Here is a 22,277-nt window from a genome sequence, read left to right on the forward strand (position 1 = left end):
TTTTCTTTCTTTGATAATTACTAATGGGAAATATAAAACTTTCCCCAATAAATAAGATAACTGGAAATACTTATATGCACATACTTTAATTCCGTGGTTATCAGTTAAGAGCTGAGGCAGGGAAAGAAGATGGGGAAAGACAAAAGTAAAGCAGGATGGAGGAAACTGAAAACAATAGAAAAAATAAGAGAGGCAAGGAAATTTTTAAAAGAGAAAAGGATTAAAGGAAAAAGATTAAAACATAAGCAAGAGAAAATAAAAAGATGGTGGCATGTAAGAAAAGGGAAAGAGAAGAAAAGCAGGGGCTAAGCAAGAGGGCAGGATAGAATAGAAAACATGGTAAACAGAAAACATTCAGAGGTGGGAAGCTGGTCTTTCACAGAGATAAATTATTCTATTCGGCCATCCATTTGTGTTTTGGAAATGACCCATCACAATTCAGTTTTAGAATTCTGGTAGCTTTCTACATTGGGAAATTGTTTATTTGAAGTTTCAAAACTGATTTTTAAATGAGGGTTTTTATGAAATTCTGAAGGTTTTACATGTCTAAAAAGAACTGACTAAAATTCTAGCAATTTATTTTGACATATTAGCCTAACAATTTTTTAGCTCTGTCTAAATGTACAACTGGCATTCCAAAACTGTAAACGTTTCTTATCTTTGTTTTTTAAATATTTGAATTGTTCCATTCTCAAACCTTGGAGGTTAAATTTAGAATCAATCCACTGATTTCATTGTCTCAAGCTTTTAAATTTTCACCTCAAAAATAGGCGTGGTGTAGGTGCATGTGGGGGGGAGGGGGTATAGTTTTGTCTAAGTTGTAATAAAACAGAACTAAAAAGCAACTCAGTGACAACCCCTAACCGAATAAATGGGTTTGCACTATCAAGGCTCCACCTCAACTCTGGATGAAAAAGCCAGAGACGCCTGTCAAGGCAGAAGTTATTTATTTTCTGACTTCTCACAATGTGACCTGAGCAAACCTGCTCTGAAGAGAACATGTGAAGAGTGTATGCCACTCTTGAGCCAAAAATTACCCATCTTGAGTTTAAAGTGGAAAAATGTTATGAAAATTTACCTTGATTTTATTTCTCACATTTAAATTTCAATGAATAAAGGCACAAGGCACAATAGCAGTAGAGCTTCATGCTCTTCGGCCTATGGGTCTCTTCCCCAAGTTTAACAGGATCATTTCAAAAATAATCCACAATTCTCTAATTCTATCATCTGTGATTGAAATAGTTGTGAAGTTTAGAGAAAGATATCCATTTGTACCTAGAGTTGCTTTTCTTCAAAACTCTGCCTAGTAAGAATCATTACTTTTTTCTTGTTACAGTTTAATTTTGAGCTCAGCTGCCTCAAGACATATTTTTGATAAACAAAGGGAGGAATTGTTGGCCACAGTTGGCTCAGAACATGTGACTGAGTCACCACTGCCACCTTCTGACCAGATTCTTTCTAAGCAGTGACTCAACTTCCTAGAGGCATGAACTGAGAACTGTAAACCCCACGGGTTCTGAGCTAACTCTTCCTGTTCTAACCCCTGGGGACCTGGGACTTCTACCTTCCTGTCTTCTACCTTCCCCGACTCCTCCTGTCACCTCCATTGTCACCTTTCTCTATGTCCTCTGAACCTTCCTCCTGTTTTCCCACTCCCTGATCTCTGTCCTGCCTCCCCTCATTCTTCCTCTGTTCTCCCTGCCCCACTGCTGAGCCTTGGTCTTTCCTTTTGCTAACTTCTCCCTTCAAGTTTTTTAAATTCATTAGTTGAGGAGGAAGTGTGAAGGGGCAGAACCATAGGGGCATCCAGTGGAATAAGTGACCAGCTCACTCATCATCATGCCGTCCTATTTCCACGTGCACTCAGCAGTCATTCTGGAAAGGAAGGGCAAGAGAGCTGTAGTAACAGCCCTGTTAGTCCTGGGTTGCCCTTTGGTCAGAGGTTCTGGGAAGGGAGTGGAGCAACACATGGGTGGTCTTCGGGCCCAACAAACCCCATGACTCTGTGAGCCTCAAGTCAGTCCTCCTTAAACTGATCCCTTTAGTATCTCTCAGGGACCCAATTCCTAGTCGATCCAGAAACTGGTGTTTGAGCTGTAGGTGTTTATAATACCAGTAGCCAAAATCTGGTGGGGACTTACTATGTGTCTGGCACTGTGCCAATAGCCTTACATGCAATATTTTATTTAACTCAAAGAAATCCTAAGTGTAGGTCTTGTTATCTCCACTTTACAGATAAACAAAGTGAGACTCAGAGAGGTTCAGTAACTTGTTTGCGGCCACATAGTAAATAGGGCACCAGGATGTGAATCTAGGCAATCTAAGGCATTTACTGCCAGGAGTACTAAATTAAATAAAAGCTTCTTACCTTCAAGGATTTTATAGTTTAGTAAAGGCAGAATATGACAAGGGTTCTAAGTGTCTTATTAACAAAGTGCTGTGGGAAGAATGCAAATGAGAAAGGGAGTAGGTCGGGTTGGTAGTTGAGGAAGGGCCTAATGGAATATTCTGGATGGAATGGAGGGCAGGTCTCCACAGGCAGTGGCGTTAGCAGGAATGCAGCACGGGGAAGGGAAGGTGTGATTATTGGAACTCACGGGGGGTCCAGGCAGCAGTTAATTCCAACCATACCCATCTTCCTTAGACCCCCATTTGTACTTTCTGCTGTCAATTACTGGTGCCTTTTCCCCACGCCCTTCCAGGAAAGGCTCAGCTATGTCTCCCAAGAATTAAGGAATGTTTTTCAACACAATGTTTCTTCTCCCACCTTCCACAGGTAACAAAAAGCCCAAGCAGGGGCGTCACGGAAACCTGAAAAAAATATACCAGCCAGAGGAACCTTGAAAACCTTGAACATCTTTGAGTTCTAGGCACCAATGACACTGGACTCCTAGATTTACTAGGCATGATTAATGTTTGTTGAACTAAAGAACAAATGAAGCAAAACCTCAAGTGATTATAACACCTGAAAGCTGTAGAGTTCTCTAAGGGTTTACAAAACACTCTCACATAATTGCGTCACTTTATTCTCTCAACAGCCCCATTAGGGGATAATATTGTTCCCGTTGTGTGTATAAGAAACCTGGGAAGGTAATTTCTGGTCTCACAAGCACTAGATGAGCTAAATTAACCCATGTAATGCCCATACCCTTTACAAAGTCATGGTGAAAGTTTCATCACATCTAATACAGGATCCCAAGACTCCAAGCAATATAAGGCCATACTCATGGCCACATGGAGGTTAAAGGGCAAAGCTAGAACTCGGAACTCTGATCCCCAAATGTATGCTCTTTCCACTGGTTGGCTACAAAATCACCGGAATACAACTATGAAAAACAGACAGCATCTCACTTCGTTGATGTTCAAAAACCAAAACTACAATGGTAAAAGAATATTGGGATTCGATTCATGACGTGATGGAAAGATAAATTTGTAGAATTAATTGGAACACCATATTTGGATCTCCCTTCATTTTTTTTAAGCCATTCTCACATGTGGAATTCTTCTTTATTTTCTTTATCATCTACAAAATTATCTTTTCTTTTATTCTTTTACAGTGCAAAAATAAGAATACAAAATGCCTCATGCAGTATGAGTATACTTATGGAAAAATATGTTGATGTGGACAAAAGTCAGAATGAAGTCATAAAACTGAAAATGGGTAAGATTATAGTTAATGTTTTCATTTAAAATTTAAATTTCAGATCCAGCAAATGCATGTTGAATGTCTCACATATTTTTAAAAAAGGGAGATTTATTTCAGCAATTAGAGTAAAACAAGTAACTCTGATTTGAAGCTATAAAACTTAAAATAACTAAAAAAGGCAATTCAACCACAAAATGGCCTCCCCGGAAGGATGTCCAAAAACAGTGCTGAAAAAGACTGGAGAAAATGCCCTGATGATGGGTCAAGAGAAAGCCAAAGCCTGCCCATGGTCAGCACTGGAGGTTAGGTTAAACTAGCCCTTTCATTTCTTAACGTGAAATTTTCAGTTCTGTAACAGAAGAACGTCTTTGTTTTAAAGCAAAAATTTACTGTTGTAAACACTGAAAACATGAGGGCCTTTTTGTGGAGGGGACGGAGGGTGGACTGTTTTTCAAATAAGCTAAACAATTAAATTCATGTGATGTTCAAATACGCTCATGGCCAGTAAGAGGTTTATTTCTACCACCAGATGAGAAAAGCCAAACAAGACAAGAGCACTGCTGTCAAGTAAAGGAGGAAGGTAGGCCTGGCTCCCAGGGTCCAGGCTCTGGCAGTATCAAGAACTCTGCAGTGTGTTTCTCTCACACAGTTTACTTAATTCTTCTAATGGAAGTCAATCTCATTGTGATAACTGAATTATGCTCTACGTTTTTTTTTTCTTGGTCCCGCAGTAAAAATAGGAGCTCTGGAAATTCAGCTCAAAAGTGTTTTAGAGTTTTTTTAAAAAAGGTAAGGGGCAGTTTTCCTTATTGGGAAAACAAAGGTGAGTAACTTCTGAACATGCCAGCTAACTGGTCATCTCAGGCAAGCTCCTTTCCTTCCTTAAAATGTCCTGATATGGTGACATAAATCCAGTTCGAAGTTCTAAGTTTGGACAGCTAGAGGTTATGCGTCAGAATTGGGTGCAACATTCTCTGGCCACTTCACCTCCATCATCCAAGCCTAGAGGCCCTGACTCTGGAAGCCCAGTCGCAAGGTAATCAGGACCAACTTTTCCAGTGGAGGCAGGAGCAGCGTATGGTAAAGGGAGGGGTTAAAACCCCTGGCTCTCCTATTGACAAGCTATCTGATGGCACTGTGCCTCCATTTTCTTGTCTGTAAAATGGGAACAATAATAGTACATAACCTGCCGTCATTGGGATAATGTGAGGATTAAATGAGTTAAATCATATAAAGAGCTTGTAATATTGTCTGTCACGTGGCACACAGGCAATAAAGGCGAGCTATTATTATCATGATTTTCATGATCTGGTTTCCCAAGATGTACCTCTGTGCAGTAACTCCGAAGGGAGTCTCTTTTAGAGACCTCTGATTGTTGCTCCCCAAATGTAAGCTCTCTGACAGCCCCTGCCAACTGATGCCAGGGAATAGGAAGTTATATTAGCACTTCTAAGTGATTACAGCAGTTCACCCACAGAAACATTTATGTGTCCTCAAAAACAGTTTCATAGGTGCCGCGTAGCCGCACATGGATAAACTTTGAACAAAGTGACCTAATCAAGAGGCACTGTGGTGTTTTGGCGTTTGAAGGAATCCCTTCCTCACTTATCCAAAGATTAAACCAACAAGCTGTAATTGTATGAGTCAGACAGAGATCAATGGAGATAAAAATATCATCTTTGTCACTGATCAAGCTATTGGAGACCAGGCTTTAGGTCTGTGGGCCCAGTGGGCTTGCTAACACTTCACCCCTGTTAGACTCATCTAGTCATAGTTGAAGCTCTCTGGAAGCTCGAAACTACCAGGACCCTCTCGCTACCCCCACCATGGGGATCTACTCCTGTAAAATTGGTACTTCGAACGCGGGGCAGAACGTACTCTCTGTACACAGACAGAGCCCAAAGAGAAAGGGAAGGAAGGAGGTACCGGGTCATGCACACCACTCCCCGCCCCAACACTTAACAATCGGAGAAGTCACTCCTGGGAGAGGGGAACAAGCAAGGGGGTGCAAGACGCTTAGTGTTATTTTGGGGCTGCCCCTCCAAGTGAAAACAGGAAGGATGAACCTAGGAAAGAGTAGGGAGTAAGCATTTCTACCCCATCACGTAGCCACAATAAAAAGGCTACATCTGCACTGTCCAGTAAGGTAGCCACAAGTCACACGTGGCTATTTAAATCTAAATTAATTAAAATTAAATAGAATTTAACATTCAGTTGTTCTAGCCACGTTTCCAGTGCTCAGTATCCACAAGGTGCTACTGGCTGTTCTATATTTGGACGCACAAATATAGAACATTTTCTTCACTGCAGAAATTTCTATTGGACAGTGCTGGGACACGTGAATCACTGACTTCATGGAAACTCATCTAAGTGTGGGATTCATTTTAAATCAATGATAATGATGCGTTCATGGAACTGGTTTCCTTCCATGCGACGCCTGCACTTACACTTGACTTCCATGCTTCATTCCACAGAAAGGTTTGCAATAACAAGCAAGCATGTGTTATTTTCTATAACACAGAAAATACGACTAAATTAAAAACAAAGAGCAAGGGAAGTGCAAATTAGAATATTAAGGCTAGAGGGCAAGTTGGAGCACAGATATGCTGTCCATGAGGTCCTTGGAGTTAAGAGATTTGAGAACACAAATTTGACTCCTGCCTTTATGGGATTCACCTCAAAGAATCTGATAAACGAACATAGTAGAGTATCAGTGAATAAGTTGAGTTCAGTCCAATATTTATCCCTGTTAGAGTATATCCATAGGGCTTTTAAAACATTATTTTTACAGAATACCTTAAACAGAAATTACCTAGCATTTCCCCTGAAATATAATTCCAAATAAAATAATAGTTAAGTGTTTGGGATACTTTAATTTTTCCTAATTCCACTATATCTAGCACCATGCCTGGCATAAAGTCATTTCCAAAAAAATTCTTTTGAATGCACACATCCTAGAATTCTATATATGCCCATTAAAAAAAAAAAAAGTTAAGATTATCCACTAAGAAGCACCAAAACTTTTTCACTGTAATTATCTTAATTGAAAGTAGAACCAAAATAAGTTATATGGAGCCCTTTCTTCTTAAGCAAAGAACCCTGAATATATGTGATCTTTTCTTAATTAGGGCCTATTAGTACCTCATGGATCCAGAACACCCTGAATTTGGGAAATTTATAACCACTTTTTTTTTTTTCTGTCTTCTTTCTTAGAAAAGATGGACATTAATTCATTCAGCCAACATTTACTGACTGCCCCCTAGGATCCCACATGGCACTAAATGTTACGGATCAGGCAAATCAATGTGCTCCTTGCTTGTAAGAATCTCGTAGTCTAGTCTCAGCTCAGACAGAGAATCACAGCAACTACGGGCTGGAAGGGATCTCTGAGATCATATAGTGCTCTTGCACCTGGATTTGACATGTGAAGAAACAAACGAAAGGCAGAGAAGATAAGAGTGCTGTCACTGAAGGAATGGAGCAAAGACTCAGTTCTCATCCAATTCCCCACCCAGTATCCTTACACTGTATTTTACACTAAGCCTCAATCTTTCCCACAGGGTATGTTCTTCTAACACATGCTACCCTCGGTGTACTGCTCCTAGTATTTAATGAGCTGGAAAATAAACTGGACATGCTACTTTAAATTGTGCCCAAAAAAAGTAAATAAGTTTTGAAAACCTGGCAGACTGCCCTAGGTCTAAGGAACCCAGGTTACATCGGTGGGCTCTGAGACCTCCATTTTGGCTGCACCAACACCTTTTTGCTTATTTTTGGCTCTCAGCTATTTTCTAGAGACTTGAGGTTGTCAGAGAAATAAGCACTTCTCTATTTAAAGTGTGCAGTCTTTTTGAATGGCCTATCCACTGACTAGTCACCTTAGCATGGGTTGTTCCAGAGAATCAGTATACACAGATGATACATTAATGAAAGAAGACTGTTTCTGAAAGTGAATGTTTAAGAGTCTTAACTGAGTTGTTCTTGTAAATAGATCTTGGGGCCGTTTGTTTTATGCTGTGGGAAAATGTCTCAAATTTAATGAAGAACACAGCTTGATAAATAAAATGGCATTAACACAAAAATTTTCATGAGTAATCTAATATATATTTGACATAAAGACTACAATAGTTATAATTTTTAATCTCTGATCTGGATAGCTTTTATAGCCTTGCATTTAATACGAACTATAGTTAGTCACATATATTTTAGTTTTAACTGACCCCTAGAATTTTATTAAGGAAACTGTAACACAGGCAGCTTGAGAATATAAGTTATAGTGCATTTGGTATACAAAGTAAAACCTCATAAATAGCATTTATTAAGAACATTCAATCAACATTTTCTGATCGTGATTATTCAGGAAAGAACATCTATTCTCTCTTTCTATAGCTAATCTTTTCTTCTATGATACTGCACATTAACAGTATTAATTCCGTTATTGGGGGGATAATATTCAAACTATGTGAGAACAAACTATTTTTAAAGTACTCTGGAGCATTTTAAAAGCCCTTATTTACATCAAACAATTGACAGTCTGATTTTAAATATTTTTTATCTATTAATTTCCCAAAGGAAATAACAAGGTGATAATCACTCAGCCTTATCTGAGTTATCAGGTTATTGAAAGGAATTAATCAATATGTCTTTCAAATATTTTATAATTGAGACTTTTTAATAATACATCCTGGTATTCCCTCCTTAATTACGCTAAATTAGTGCAGATTTACTAAATTTGCAAATGTGAATATTTTAGTACATATGCTATTTTAACCTGAGATAAATTTCTTAAACAATACTAAATACTTACAGCAACAAATTGGTTATTTTCTAATTTAATGATGTCTCCCACTTTGACATTCATCCATTTTTCATTCTGCAGTCTAAGAACAAAAACAAAATTAATTTTTTTCGGGAACAGAGAAGAATCAAGAGAATGTATTCACAATGGAGCATCATATGACAGAAGAAGCAGATTAGACTTTTTTTCTAGAATACTAAATTCAAAGAACCTTGCATAACAAAGTCTTTTACCTGAGTGATGTGGGAACTAAGGCCCAGAGAAGTCAAGTGATTTGCCCAAAGACACCCAGTGAGTTAGTTATCCCTGGAGCTAGACTCAAAATGCCTAACTCTTGGCTGTGTGCTCTTTCCACCACCCCATGGTACCAGCTTTATACAGCAGCTATTAACTCTTACTTGCATATCCTTGGGCAGAATATTTAAAAAAAAAAAAAACTCAGGGGGAAGGAAAGAAAGAAATTCAGTCATTAACATTCTTTTCAACCTCTGTATTAATAAGTATAGAAACATCACTGCTGTTGTCTCAGAAGTCTGTTTAACTGGAGGCAAGAAGTGAAGGAGACAGAAGCAAGGGGGCAATAGCTAAAATGCAAGTAAGAGGAAAAGAATAAAAATTCTGGAAAGGACAAGAACAGCAATGGGTGACAAAAGAAGCCTTAGAACACTGAACAAGAAAGACCACCTACAAATTATCCACAGCACTCTGGCCAAAGGGCAGGCTTGGTGGCATTCTAACGGCTAGGCCCAACAGCTCAGAATTGAGAACACAGTCAAGATGTTGCACTGTTTTCTTCAAGGCTCATGGATATAATGGAGTCGCAGGTCTACCCTTCACCAAGTTCAAAGGGGTTTATGACAAAAAGCTATTGTGTCTAGCTGGTCAGGCCCCTCACGACAGTTAGGCAGACAGGCCATCTGGAAACAGACCACCTGTGGCAGTATCCGTGATGCTAATCATCCCTTCTGAAGTTCTCTGAAATGTAAACCAGTTGGACACCTTCATCACACTTCTTTCTCAGTGACTCCCTTCTAGGAGAGAAGGCTGGGACGAGTAGGCCAGGTTCCCCAACAAGTTAAGGTGGGCAGGTTAATTTCATTGTGCAGTTTTTAAGAAACAACCTAATTTACTTCTTTTATAAGCTGGAAAACAGTTTTAAATATTTATACAACTGTGAAATATGCCTCACACTATCAACCCTGCTGGGTCATTTGGCTTAAACACTCAAAGAATTTCTCTTTAATACGGATCCAAGTACATGTTGTTCTGGAAAGTTTTCAATTGCAGCATTTTCATCTCTAGCCAGAATTCAATCATTTTTCCAATGCCATACTTTTCTGCACTTTATCTAGTTCAATGACAATGAAAGACCCTAGGAAGTCTTTAAATCTCATTTTATTTATTTTTACAGGTATGGATAGATTATGTGCTGGTCTATTTCTCCTGGGGTATCTCCTTTAGAGCATTAGTGACATTTCTCAGGAGACAGTATCTTAGATAAAATGAAAGTGCATCTGCTTCAAGAAGAAGCTGAGATGATACTAAGTCCCATTTGCAAACTTCAATTCCTCCTACCTGTATACTATTAAGCTCTACAAACGACCACGTCCTACCTCTTCCACCAAAATGGAAAAATCAACCCAAGGTAAAAGGAAACTCTACAGGATCTCTTATACATTTTAAAATGCACACTTGAGAGTTAAGTTTGCACGGGTACGTAACAATAGCCACTATTTGGGGTAATAAATTCTAACTTGTCTAGTGTCATAATATTTTCCCCCATAAAACCAAAGCAATTGGAAATATGTTTTTAAAAGTCTGGTGATATCCATGGGAATTAGTTGAATTAACTGCTACACTTGGAAAAATACTGGAAGAAAATCTCTTTAAGAAAAAAATTTGCAAAATCCCAGGGCATGCAAAGAATCCTTGATAAGAAAGAATCTGATACGGTCAATATGGATTCCTACTGGGACAATACAGAGAAGTGATAAAGTAGAGAAAAATCCCTTCCCTCATGCCAGATTCTCATGCCCATTCTCCTCCTACCCACACGCACCCCTATCTGTATTTTACCCTCTACTTTCTAACCTATTAAATATTTCCAAAAATAGAAAAACACTCAGAATAAATCATCTGACCAACCCCCACTAAGATCTGACCATTAGTCTGCTAATGTCATCCAACAGTCCAAGAAAGCAGAAAATATTTGTAATACCATGTGTGAGCCCAGTCTCCCTTACTTTAACTCACTCTACTCCTTTTTCTCTCTTTCTCTCTTGCCACCTGTCTGCCCTCTGACCAGAACATATACCTCAGAGCTCCTCTTCCCAAAAGACCCCTTTGTAACTCCAGATATCTTCTAACACCTACTCTTATCCTTGGTCACCTATGCCTTTCCACCTATTCCAATGGAAATTCCTTTCCTAAAAATGAGCACTCCAAACACTTTACTTCCAAAGTCTATGACTAACAGTATTTGAAATCTTAAGAACCTTCTGGTATGTACATGTACAAATTCCACAGGACACAATGTCACCTCTGTGGGCTATGAGCTATAGAGACGTTCACAAGGCAACAATGTTGTTTGTGACAAAATTTTTCAGAACTTGAAGCAAAATATTGTTGCGAAGGTACACAAACATGGGAGAAATTTCCTCAAAGGAAATATTATCCAAAACTAATGACCAATATGACAAAAAACAGCAAGTGGTATTCCCTGGATGTTGACCCTGACCCTAGCGTTATCCAACTATTTCATCAATAACCTACACAACCAACCCACAGACACATTTGTCAGACTTGTACACAGCATCCTACCAAGAAGAGAGCATAACTCTTAGAAAGAAGATTGTGACAGAAAGTTATGATTTGAAGAGGCTACCAGAAACTGAACGAAGAGGAAGAAGTACAAAACAGATTATTCTGGAGAGGAGAAAGTAACACTCTACAGATGTAATTAGGGTTTTAAAGAAAAAGGGCCTGGAGATATCAGTAAACCATATGTTGTGTGTGATGTCTTGGTTAAGCCTCTTATTTGAATATATATCTGTAGAACAATCAATATGTATAACACAATCAGAGGAGTTTTTTTAATGTTATTTCCTATTCTTTCTTACCAGGTAATGATAACTGCATTTAACTAGGACCTCAGAGATACACTTCAGTTAGCACTAAGGATCATAGCTACAAAAGTACCCAAACTTACTAACAAGTATAAACTGATAAAGATCTGCAAAGGAATTTAAATCGAATATATTTTAAATCCCACCATTTTTCTTTTCCTACACACTACCGCCACCACTGACTTTATAACATCAAAGACATATCAGAAGACTGGAGGGACAGATAGGAAAATTTCCTTTAAGGCTCATCTTCAAAATATTTCTAGACTTCTAAGATTTTAGCTTGTATAGTAATTTCATTTTGCCATCATCCTGAAACAACGAAAACACACACTCCCTGGTCCTCCATGTGCGGTGCAGCTGTTCCCAAGACTCATGTTTGAAGCAAGCTTGCGTCATAGCTCTGTGCAGGGAACACAGGGTGGCCTTGTGGGACGTGAAAATGACACTTGGCTCCGTAGACTCGGCACCTTCAAACTTTGCTTTTACTGTTGTCAAGAAAAGCCCTCCCACTCTAGTAGAGGATTTGTAGTATATAAATACTCTGAAAGCAAGTTAATTCATGTAATTGCACTGAATCAAGAAACTCCAAGATTTTTAAATATGCTTCAAGTATCAGTATCACCACATAATTGCTTCAGGTTTTGAAATGGACATAATCTAGCTAATGCTTCTTTGAACCAGATTTTTCAAAAATAGTTGGGGTGATAAGTTAGCTTTTACCTTATAAGCTCACAAGCCAATCACTACATAATAAGCCAAAATTCAAGAAAAGGACTCATAAAATTTAAATTCCAAAGGTATCATAAAACATATGGGGTTAATTGTCACAGAATAGTGACTAGAATTATTTTGAGGAAAGAATTTTTAAAAACACACCCACTAACTATATATCTACTCTCAGAACATCAGAGAATCTGAGTTCTGAGAAAAGGTGGTGAGAGATAGCAACTGTATCTAATAATTGTTGATAAATTTGTCTGAACCTGCTTCTTCCTGATAAGGCATAGCATACTAGGAGCTGCTACAATTTGCTGAGGACCTCCTTGAGAAAATGAGAGTGGGATAGCACCTACCATTCTCCATGTCACTGAACCACTGGCTCCAGAGACTAGAAATCAAGTATTTACCGCGAGCAAGATACCAAGCCCATTGCTGAAGCTTAAGGGGCAGAAGGAAGAGATCTTCATGGGTCTCCTCAAGGCTTCTGTCATCCTTTCCACAATCTAATTTTCCTGATTGCCCATTAGCATCACAGATTCCTGAAAAGAAGATTTCCTCAAAAGCTACAGAAGTTATGTTGGCATACTAGAGAAAGAAGATAATAAAGAAGGTCAGTATAACTGACCTCACCTAATTAAACAAACAATCCACATACACTGAGCTTGCTTTCTTCCTTAATCTCAAGCCCATGTCAGATCTACAACATACAAAAGTATTCAACTGCTCATACAGACTTTGTTTTATTCACCACTGTATCTTCAGGACCTAGAATAATGCCTAGTTTAGAGTAGGCATTCAGCATTTGTTGAATGAATGATAAGTAAATTAATGAATATAGAATCATTATTTCTAAAAACAGTTGTTGAATGACAGCATTTCCCTGAATGTCTAATAAGAATTATAGCAATGAACAATTTATTTAGTGCTTACTGTATTCCAGGGAGTGTGCTGATCGCTTAATGTATAGGGTTGCCAAATAAAAATAAATGACACCCAATTAAATATGAATTTCAGGTAAACAACCAATAATTTTTTAGTTTAAGTGTGTTCCATGCAATATTTGGGATATATTTATACTAAAATATTGTCATTATCTGCATTTCAAATTTAATTGGATGTCCTATATTTTAACTTGCTACAGCTGGCAACACTGAATAGTATCTTATCTCATTTAATCCTCACAGCCGCCCTATGAGATAGGTACTGTTTCTACCCCCATTTTAGCAACTTTAATCAGAATAGAAAACTGAAGTTCAAAGAAATTGAGACATTTGCCCTATTTTGCAACATCTGTCAAAAATTCAAATGTCCACATACTTTGACATTCCACTTTAAAAAACTGATCATACAGGTGCTCAAAGATGGATATACAAGGATGTTTATTACAGTATTATTTGTAATAGCAATCTATGAGAAACCATCACTACCCATCAATAAGAATTAGATAGATATACCAGGGTACACCTATCCAATCATGGCTCATCTACTCAATGGAATACAATGCAGCCACTAACAAGATAGGTCTAATAAGATAGGTCTATATGCGCGGATGTGAAATATCCTCCAAGTTACATTATTAGGTTGAAAACAAGCACATGCACAACACTGCACATGTGTTGTAAGATTCTAACTGTGTTATGAAGCAAGGATAAACCTACACATATGTCTGTTGTTACATGCATAGAAAATTTCTTGAAAGACACACAAACTCTTCAGTGGTAGCCATTAGAGAAAGGAGATGAAAAGGAGAACCGGGATGTAAGGGAGACTCCATTTCATTGTATACTTTTCTGGACTGTTTTGGCATTACAAATATTGGTATTTTAAAGGGCAATTGGGGAGTAAAAATAGAAGAAAAGAAAACTCCTCCAAGTTCACAGGTGAGTGGCAGAATCAGAACTACAACCTGAATCTGCCTGACTACAAAGCCATGCTTTTAATAAATCTATACTTATTGTTTTTTTTTTAACTTTAACTTTTAACTTTATTTTCCATGATAATTATGTATTGCCTATTTAGAAAGAGAATGGCCCCTAAGGAGCTGAAGAGATTCAAGCACAGCAATAGTGCAGACTCCCAGCGTTTCAATCCAGCCTATCCAAAGACAGCTGGCCGTCATGGTCCCCTGACAAAAGTGTCCAGTGGACAGCAGCAGTTCCTGGTTCTTTTCAATTCCACTGCTGTCAGAGCCACACTACAGCAAGAGATACAGTTTGGCCCTAATCCTCTAACAACAGACTGGTGAACAGGATCTCATTACACTGAGAATGAGCATAATACTCACATCTTTGGAATCTATTTATTTTGAAGAATGCAGATGTTTTCCTCCTTTTCCTCCCCTCTTATTAGCACCATGCTCATGCTGAGGTAGAAACACACAGGGTGGGTTGGTCTCACACCCATTTCGTAGGGGGAGAGGGTGAGAAGAAGGAGAAATGATAAAAGTTATAGTCCTACAGCACGGATAATTTCGTTTAACAATTTTCTGAGAAAAAGTAATCAATATCAGAGAGGCCCTGCCTAATTTATACAAATCCTTGTAGAGCCTTTTGTGCATTATTTGGGTGCAGAAATACACACACAATTTGGCCTTACTATTTTGAAAACAGAATGATCAGTTCACTTACTAAGTTTTACCTGAACAATAAATAAGCCCACTGACAGTTGTGCAGAAAATCTATACTCTTTAATCATTTCCATAAACTGAAACACTTCTCCTGAATGAGTCTCTCTACATCCTTTCTGTCTTCTCTGTAAATTCTTAGTAGAATTCCATTAATATATGGCTAAGGGATGAAGAAACCCCAAGGAAATCAGAAGAAAATTATTTTAAAGGAAGACTATTACATCTGTTCTCACATACTAATGCTGAGGGAATACCTTAGACTGACCATGGAGAAAACAGAGTGATTTAGGCCTAGGTCACATTCCTGGGCAGCAGAGTCAGAGGGAGATCTGTGTGGAAGACGTTTATTGGCAAGTTCTCTTGGGAATAACACCTGTGGGGAGTGAAGGAAACAGCTGGGCAGAGGGAGGAGTTAGGCTGCTGATTCAGTCACAGTAAAGGCTCAGCCAACCCCAGGGAAGCTCTGGAGCTGGAACGGGGCCGTCAGAGTTGGATCAAGGGGACTAGGCCTTTATACCTGGGCTTTGTTCAGTCATGGGATGTGGTCTGACCCCAGCAATGAGGTGTGACCTTAGGAAAAACAGCTCTCCTCAGCCAAGGGCAATTCCCAGAGAGAGCTGACAGCTCAGGGCTGTATGTAGGCAGCGCGCCCAGCAGCTGGAGAAATACATTCTGCCGTCTGGAGGAGGGATGTAGGTGGAACAGCAGAGCACCCCTGACAAATTGGGAGCTCACTTTCCAATTCTGCTATCAACATACTCTTGTAATTAGAATATTCCTTTTTAATTCTAGGCTATTTCACCTTTCTTTAGTTCCAATTTCAATTCCACAAAGTCAATACAACCAGCTGCCATGAGCCCTTAAGCTCCCTACGTCCATTTTAAAATTGGGGGAAAAAAAAATCTGTGAAACTTTGGGTCATCCTTTTTTCCAATGATTATTAAAGAAGTTGGAAGATAAAATTGCATTACCTTTCCATTAAATATAGTCTACAGATGACCACTGACTACCCAAATATCCTAAGAGTAATGTCAATGGGAAAAATCATTATTCCTGAAATATTCCTACTATGAAGAACATTTTTTTTAAACATCCTTATTGGAGTATAATTGCTTTACAATGGTGTGTCGGTTTCTGCTTTATAACAAAGTGAATCAGCTATACGTATACATATATCCCCGTATCCCGTCCCTCTTGTGTCTCCTCCCTCCCAACCTCCCTATCGCACCCCTCTAGGTGGTCATAAAGCACCAAGCTGATCACCTGTGCTATGCGGCTGCTTCCAGCTATCTATTTTACATTTGGTAGTGTATATATGTCCATGCCACTCTCTCACTTCGTCCCAGCTTACCCTTCCCACTCCCGCTGTCCTCAAGTCCATTCTCTGCATCTGTGTCTTTATTCCTGTCCTGCCCAAAGGTTCTTCAGAACCTTTTTTTTTTTTTTTAGATTCCATAAATATGTGTTAGCATACAGCATTTGTTTTACTCTTTCTGACTTACTTCACTATGTATGACAGACTCTAGGTCCATCCACTTCACTACAGATAAGTCAATTTTGTTTCTTTTTATGGCTGAGTAATATTCCGTTGTATATATGTGCTACATCTTCTTTATCCATTCATGTCAGTGGAAACTTAGGTTGCTTCCATGTCCTGGCTATTGTAAATAGAGCTGCAATGAACAATGTGGTACATGACTCTTTTTGAATTATGGTTTTCTCAGGGTATGTGCCCAGTAGTGGGATTGCTGGGTCATATGTTATTTCTATTTTTAGTTTTTATTAAGGAACCTCTATACTGTTCTCCATAGTGGCTGTGACAATTTACATTCCCACCAACAGTGCAAAAGGGTTCCCTTTTCTCCACACCCTCTCCAGCATTTATTGTTTCTAGATTTTTAAATTATGGCCATTCTGACCGGTGTGAGGTGATACCTCATTGCAGTTTTCATTTGCAATTCTCTAATGATTAGTGATGTTGAGCATGCTTTCATGTGTTTGTTAGCAATCTGTATATCTTCTTTGGAGAAATGTCTATTTAGGTCTTCTGCCCGTTTTTTGATTGGGTTGTTTGTTTTTTTGATATTGAGCTGCATGCACTGCTTGTAAATTTTGGAGATTAATCCTTTTTCAGTTGCTTCATTTGCAAATATTTTCTCCCATTCCGAGGGTTGTCTTTTCATCTTGTTTATGGTTTCCTTTGTTGTGCAAAAGCCTTTTAAGTTTCATTAGGTCCCATTTGTTTATTTTTGTTTTTAATTCCATTTCTCTAGGAGGTAGGTCAAGAAGAATCTTGCTGTGATTTATGTCATAGAGTGTTCTGCCTATGTTTTCCTCTAGGAGTTTTATAGTGTCTGGCCTTACATTTAGGTCTTTAATCCATTTTGAGTTTACTTTTGTGTATGGTGTTAGGGAGTGTTCTAATTTCATTCTTTTACATGAAGCTGTCCAGTTTTCCCAGCACCACTTATTGAAGAGGGTGTCTTTTCTCCATTGTATATTCCTGCCTCCTTTATCAAAGATAAGGTGACCATATGTGCGTGGGTTTATCTCTGGGCTTTCTATCCCGTTCCATTGATCTATATTTCTGTTTTTGTGCCAGTACCATACTGTCTTGATTACTGTAGCTTTGTAGTATAGTCTGAAGTCCAGGAGTCTCATTGCTTCAGCTCCATTTTTCTTTCTCAAGATTGCTTTGGTTATTCAGGGTCTTTTGTGTTTCCATACAAATTGTGAAAATTTTGGTTCTAGTTCTAGGAAAAATGCCAGTGGTAGTTTGATAGGGATTGCATCGAATCTGTTGATTGCTTTGGGTAGTATAGTCATTTTCACAATATTGATTCTTCCAGTCCAAGAAATGGTATATCTCTCCATCTGTTTTTGTCATCTTTAATTTCTTTCATCAGTGTCTTATAGTTTTCTGCATACAGATCTTTTGTCTACTTAGGTAGGTTTATTCCTAGGTATTTTATTCTTTTTGTTGTAATAGTAAATAGGCATGTTTCCTTAATTTCTCTTTCAGATTTTTCATCATTAGTGTATAGGAATGCAAGAGATTTCTGTGCATTAATTCTGTATCCTGCTACTTTACCAAATTCATTGATTAGCTCTAGTAGTTTTCTGGTAGCATCTTTAGGATTCTCTATGTATAGTATCATGTCATCTGCAAACAGTGGCAGTTTTACTTCTTCTTTTCCGATTTGGATTCCTTTTATTCCTTTTTCTTCTCTGATTGCTGTGGCTAAAGCTTCCAAAACTATGTTGAATAGTAGTGGTGAGAATGGGGAACCTTGTCTTGTTCCTGATCTTAGTGGAAATGGTTTCAGTTTTTCACCACTGAGAATGGTGTTGGCTGTGGGTTTGTCCTATATGGCCTTTATTATGTTGAGGTAAGTTCCCTCTATGCCTACTTTCTGGAGGGTTTTTATCATAAACAGGTGTTGAATTTTGTCAAAAGCTTTTTCTGCATCTATTGAGATGACCATATGGTTTTTATCCTTCAGTTTGTTAATATGGTATATTACATTGATTGATTTGCATATATTGAAGAATCATTGCCTCCTGGGATAAACTCCCCTTGATCATGCTGTGTGATCCTTTTAATGTGCTGTTGGATTCTGTGTGCTAGTATTTTGTTGAGGATTTTTGTATCTATGTTCATCAGTGATATTGGCCTGTACTTTTCTTTTTTTGTAGTATCTTTGTCTGGTTTTGGTATCAGGGTGATGGTGGCCTCATAGAATGAGCTTGGGAGTGTTCCTCCCTCTGCTATATCTTGGAAGAGTTTGAGAAGGATAGGTGTTAGCTCTTCTGTAAATATTTGATAGAATTCGCCTGTGAAGCCATCTGGTCCAGGGCTTTTGTTTGTTGGAAGATTTTTAATCACAGTCTCAAGTTCAGTGCTTGTGATTGGTCTGTTTATGTTTTCTATTTCTTCCTGGTTCAGTCTCTGAAGGGTGCTCTTTTCTAAGAACTTGTCCATTTCTTCCAGGTTGTCCATTTTATTGGCATAGAGTTGCTTGTAGTAATCTCTCATGATACTTTGTATTTCTGCAGTGTCAGTTGTTACTTCTCCTTTTTCATTTCTAATTCTATTGATTTGAGTCTTCTCCCTTTTTTTCTTGATGATTCTGGCTAATGGTTTTATCAATTTTGTTTATCTTCTCAAAGAACCAGCTTTGTTTTATTGATCTTTGCTATTGTTTTCATTTCTTTTTCATTTATTTCTGATCTAATCTTTATGATTTCTTTCCTTTTGCGATCTTTAGGGTTTTTTTGTTCTTCTATCTCTAGTTGCTTTAGGTGTAAGGTTAGGTTGTTTATTTGAGATGTTTCTTGAGGTAGGATTGTATTGCTATAAACTCCCCTCTTAGAACTGCTTTTTTGCATCCCATAGGTTTTGGGTCATCGTGTTTTTATTGTCATTTGTTTCTAGGGGGTTTTTTTTTGTTTTTTTGTTTTTGTTTTTTTTTGTTTTTTTGCGGTACGTGGTCCTCTCACTGTCGTGGCCTCTCCTGTTGCGGAGCACAGGCTCCAGACGGCAGGCTCAGCGCCCATGGCTCACGGGCCTAGCTGCTCCGCAGCATGTGGGATCTTCCCGGACTGGGACACGAACCCATGTCCCCTGCATTGGCAGGCGGACTCTCAACCACTGCGCCACAGGGAAGCCCTGTTCCTAGGTATTTTTTGATTTCCTCTTTGATTTCTTCAGTGATCTCTTGGTTACTAAGCAGTGTATTATTTAGCCTCCATGTGTTTGTATTTTTTACCGATTTTGTTCCTCTAACTGATATCTGTCTCATAGTGTTTTGGTTGGAAAAGATACTTGATACGATTTTGAAGAATATATTTTGATGAAAAATTTGCAGGCAATTACCTTAGCCTGAGCAGATCAACCATTTTCTTCACCTAAATTGCCACACCTTATTTTGAGAAATCAGAGAATATGCTCTTATCTAGCTCATATTAAATGACAACCTCTATTTCTGAATAATACTTTCAAACGGACAGTTCCATTGGAGGAAAATAAAACCCGAGAATTTTGGTTCCAGGATAGAAGGCCTGTATTATGTTTTCCCATTGCCTCTAATGATGTTCTTAATCATTTTTCCTACACAGAGCCAAATTAAGAGAGAAGCAAACATATGTTAAACCAGAAAAAAATAGTTGCTTAATATGCCAAGTAATAATACGTGCCATACAGACACAGACAGAGCTAAGGTGTCTCTAGGTGGTGTCTCTTGGAGGTGTCATTTGTTTCGCTCTGGTCACAACACCTAGCATCTCTGGAAATAGCATTCCTGACTCTGCAGCACAAAACACAGCTGAGGATATCACTGGAAAATTGGGAGTTAATTTTCTTACTAGGTTTGCAGTCACATTAAATCCTAAACAATTTTTAAGAAAATGTTACTTTAAAGTAGGTTCTTTGAGTTCCTTATCACTTTGAGTTCCTCAGAAATAAGATAGCACGTAGGTAGAATTCTTCATTAGATCATCATCCACTGGCATGTGAGGTACCATCACCCTTCATTTAGTGAGTTCAAGACTGCTCCATAGGGGACTTCCCTGGCAGCCCAGTGGTTAAGACTCTGTGCTTCCAATGTAGGAGGTGCAGTTTCGATCCCTGGTGAGGGAACTAAGATCCCACATGCTGCATAGTGCAACCAAAAAAAAAAAAAAAAAAAAAAAGACTGCTTCATACATACAAAATGAACATTCTGCGCCAGGCATTGAGCTGAGTGTTGATGCTAAAAGTAGAATTAGATACAGACCGTGGTTTCAAAAAACCTAGAGACTAGTGGGATATAAATCTGGCTCTTAAATAACCCTAATTAAATCATTTTTGCTTTCTAATACCTAGAGCATGTGGACATTCTTCCACTCAGCAGTGAGGAGTACCTGTACTTCAAGAGAATGATCTCAGTGTTAGATTGTTTGCCATAAAGCTGTCATCAAAAGCCCAGTGAGAAAATTGACAGACCAGAGAAATTGTCTAGTAAAGGATAGATTAACTTTCATTCCTCAAGATATTCCCAGCTTTGTCCCCTTATACTGTGAGCTCATCAGAAAACTATATGCCTGGACTGTATTACTCTGGTCCCTCCAGACTTAGCTTCTAAGAATCATGACTTAACATCATGCCAACAGATTTCAATCAGGATTTACTTGTGGTCATGAGTAAAATATCTCTGCTTTCTGAGGCTTCAGCCATTATGTCATTCACATTTCTCTCAGGACCAAGATAAATCTTATTGCTTGCAATTACTAGAATAATTCCGTTCACTGGGCCATCAGTTTTGTACCCTAGACACTTTCATTATGAGGAGAAACAAAGTTCAAAGTAATGTTTGAAATTCATGAATGACAAATTCTAATGGATTGTTTAAACAAAAACTAGGAAATTTTAAAGTAAAGATTCTGTCCTGGGAGATCAGCTCGATGCTTTGTGACGACCTAGAGGTGTGGGATAGGGAGGGTGAGAGGGAGGCTCAAGAGGGAGGGGATGTGGGGATATACGTATGCATACAGCTGATTTGCTTTGTTGTACAGCAGAAACTAACACAACGTTGTAAAGCAATTATACTCCAATAAAGATATTTAAAAAAAAAAGATTCTGTCCTTTGAGGATGACATTGTAGGGAGAATCTTGATACTTGCAGAAACAGAATACTATTCAGAATGGACCAGAAGTAGGAATCAATTTTTTTTAATCCTTACATTCTTAAAGAGGAGACTCTTGACCTTAAGTTTATGAAAGACATGATGTAACATAGTAGAAAGAGTCTGTGTCATGAGAAGCAGAAGACCTAGACTTGAGCCTAAGTCTACAACCAACAAACCATGTCACTTGGGCAAGAAGTTGACCAGAACTGGAATTCCCCACTATGATCTACATTAATTGGCTCATACCAGCTCCTCAGAATGCTTATTTATTCATAATACTACGCTTTTAAAATGGAATAAACCCACCTGACATTTAAACATGTATCTATGATGACACCTGTGAATTTTACAGAAGTTTATGAAGAATTTTGTAAACCATAAAATAACATATACCTTAAAGTATTGTGACTACTTATTATTAAGTATCTCATTATAAGGATGGTACGTTCCAATTTTTAAGTCTTCAAAAGAGCTATCTATATTTAGTATCTCCACTTCAAGATTACCCCTGCTTTCTCCAAGTAGGATTTTGTCTCCATCCCTCCAACTGCAATCCCTCTTCATGGTGTTAAATCCAAGAATCAGTTCTCAGTCTTCACTATACCCAGCACAGTTAACCACCCCCTCCTACTTCAAACACCTTCTTTTCTTTAAATCCAGAGTACCGCATTCCCTTGGTTTTCTTCTTACTTC

At 38.3% G+C, this 22,277-nt stretch overlaps 1 protein-coding gene across 1 annotated transcript in view; it reads right to left on the bottom strand.

Moving 5' to 3' along the window:
• Positions 1-22,277, bottom strand: part of ATP8B4 (ATPase phospholipid transporting 8B4 (putative)) — a 366,096-nt gene that overhangs the window by 128,678 nt on the left and 215,141 nt on the right. The window contains exon 8 of the mRNA XM_060005221.1: positions 8,454-8,526. Coding sequence (XP_059861204.1) covers positions 8,454-8,526 — 73 coding nt within the window. The remainder of the gene's footprint in view (positions 1-8,453; positions 8,527-22,277) is intronic.

Source organism: Delphinus delphis, chromosome 2 (assembly GCF_949987515.2).
Source record: "Delphinus delphis chromosome 2, mDelDel1.2, whole genome shotgun sequence".
Classification (NCBI taxonomy): Eukaryota; Metazoa; Chordata; class Mammalia; order Artiodactyla; family Delphinidae; genus Delphinus; species Delphinus delphis.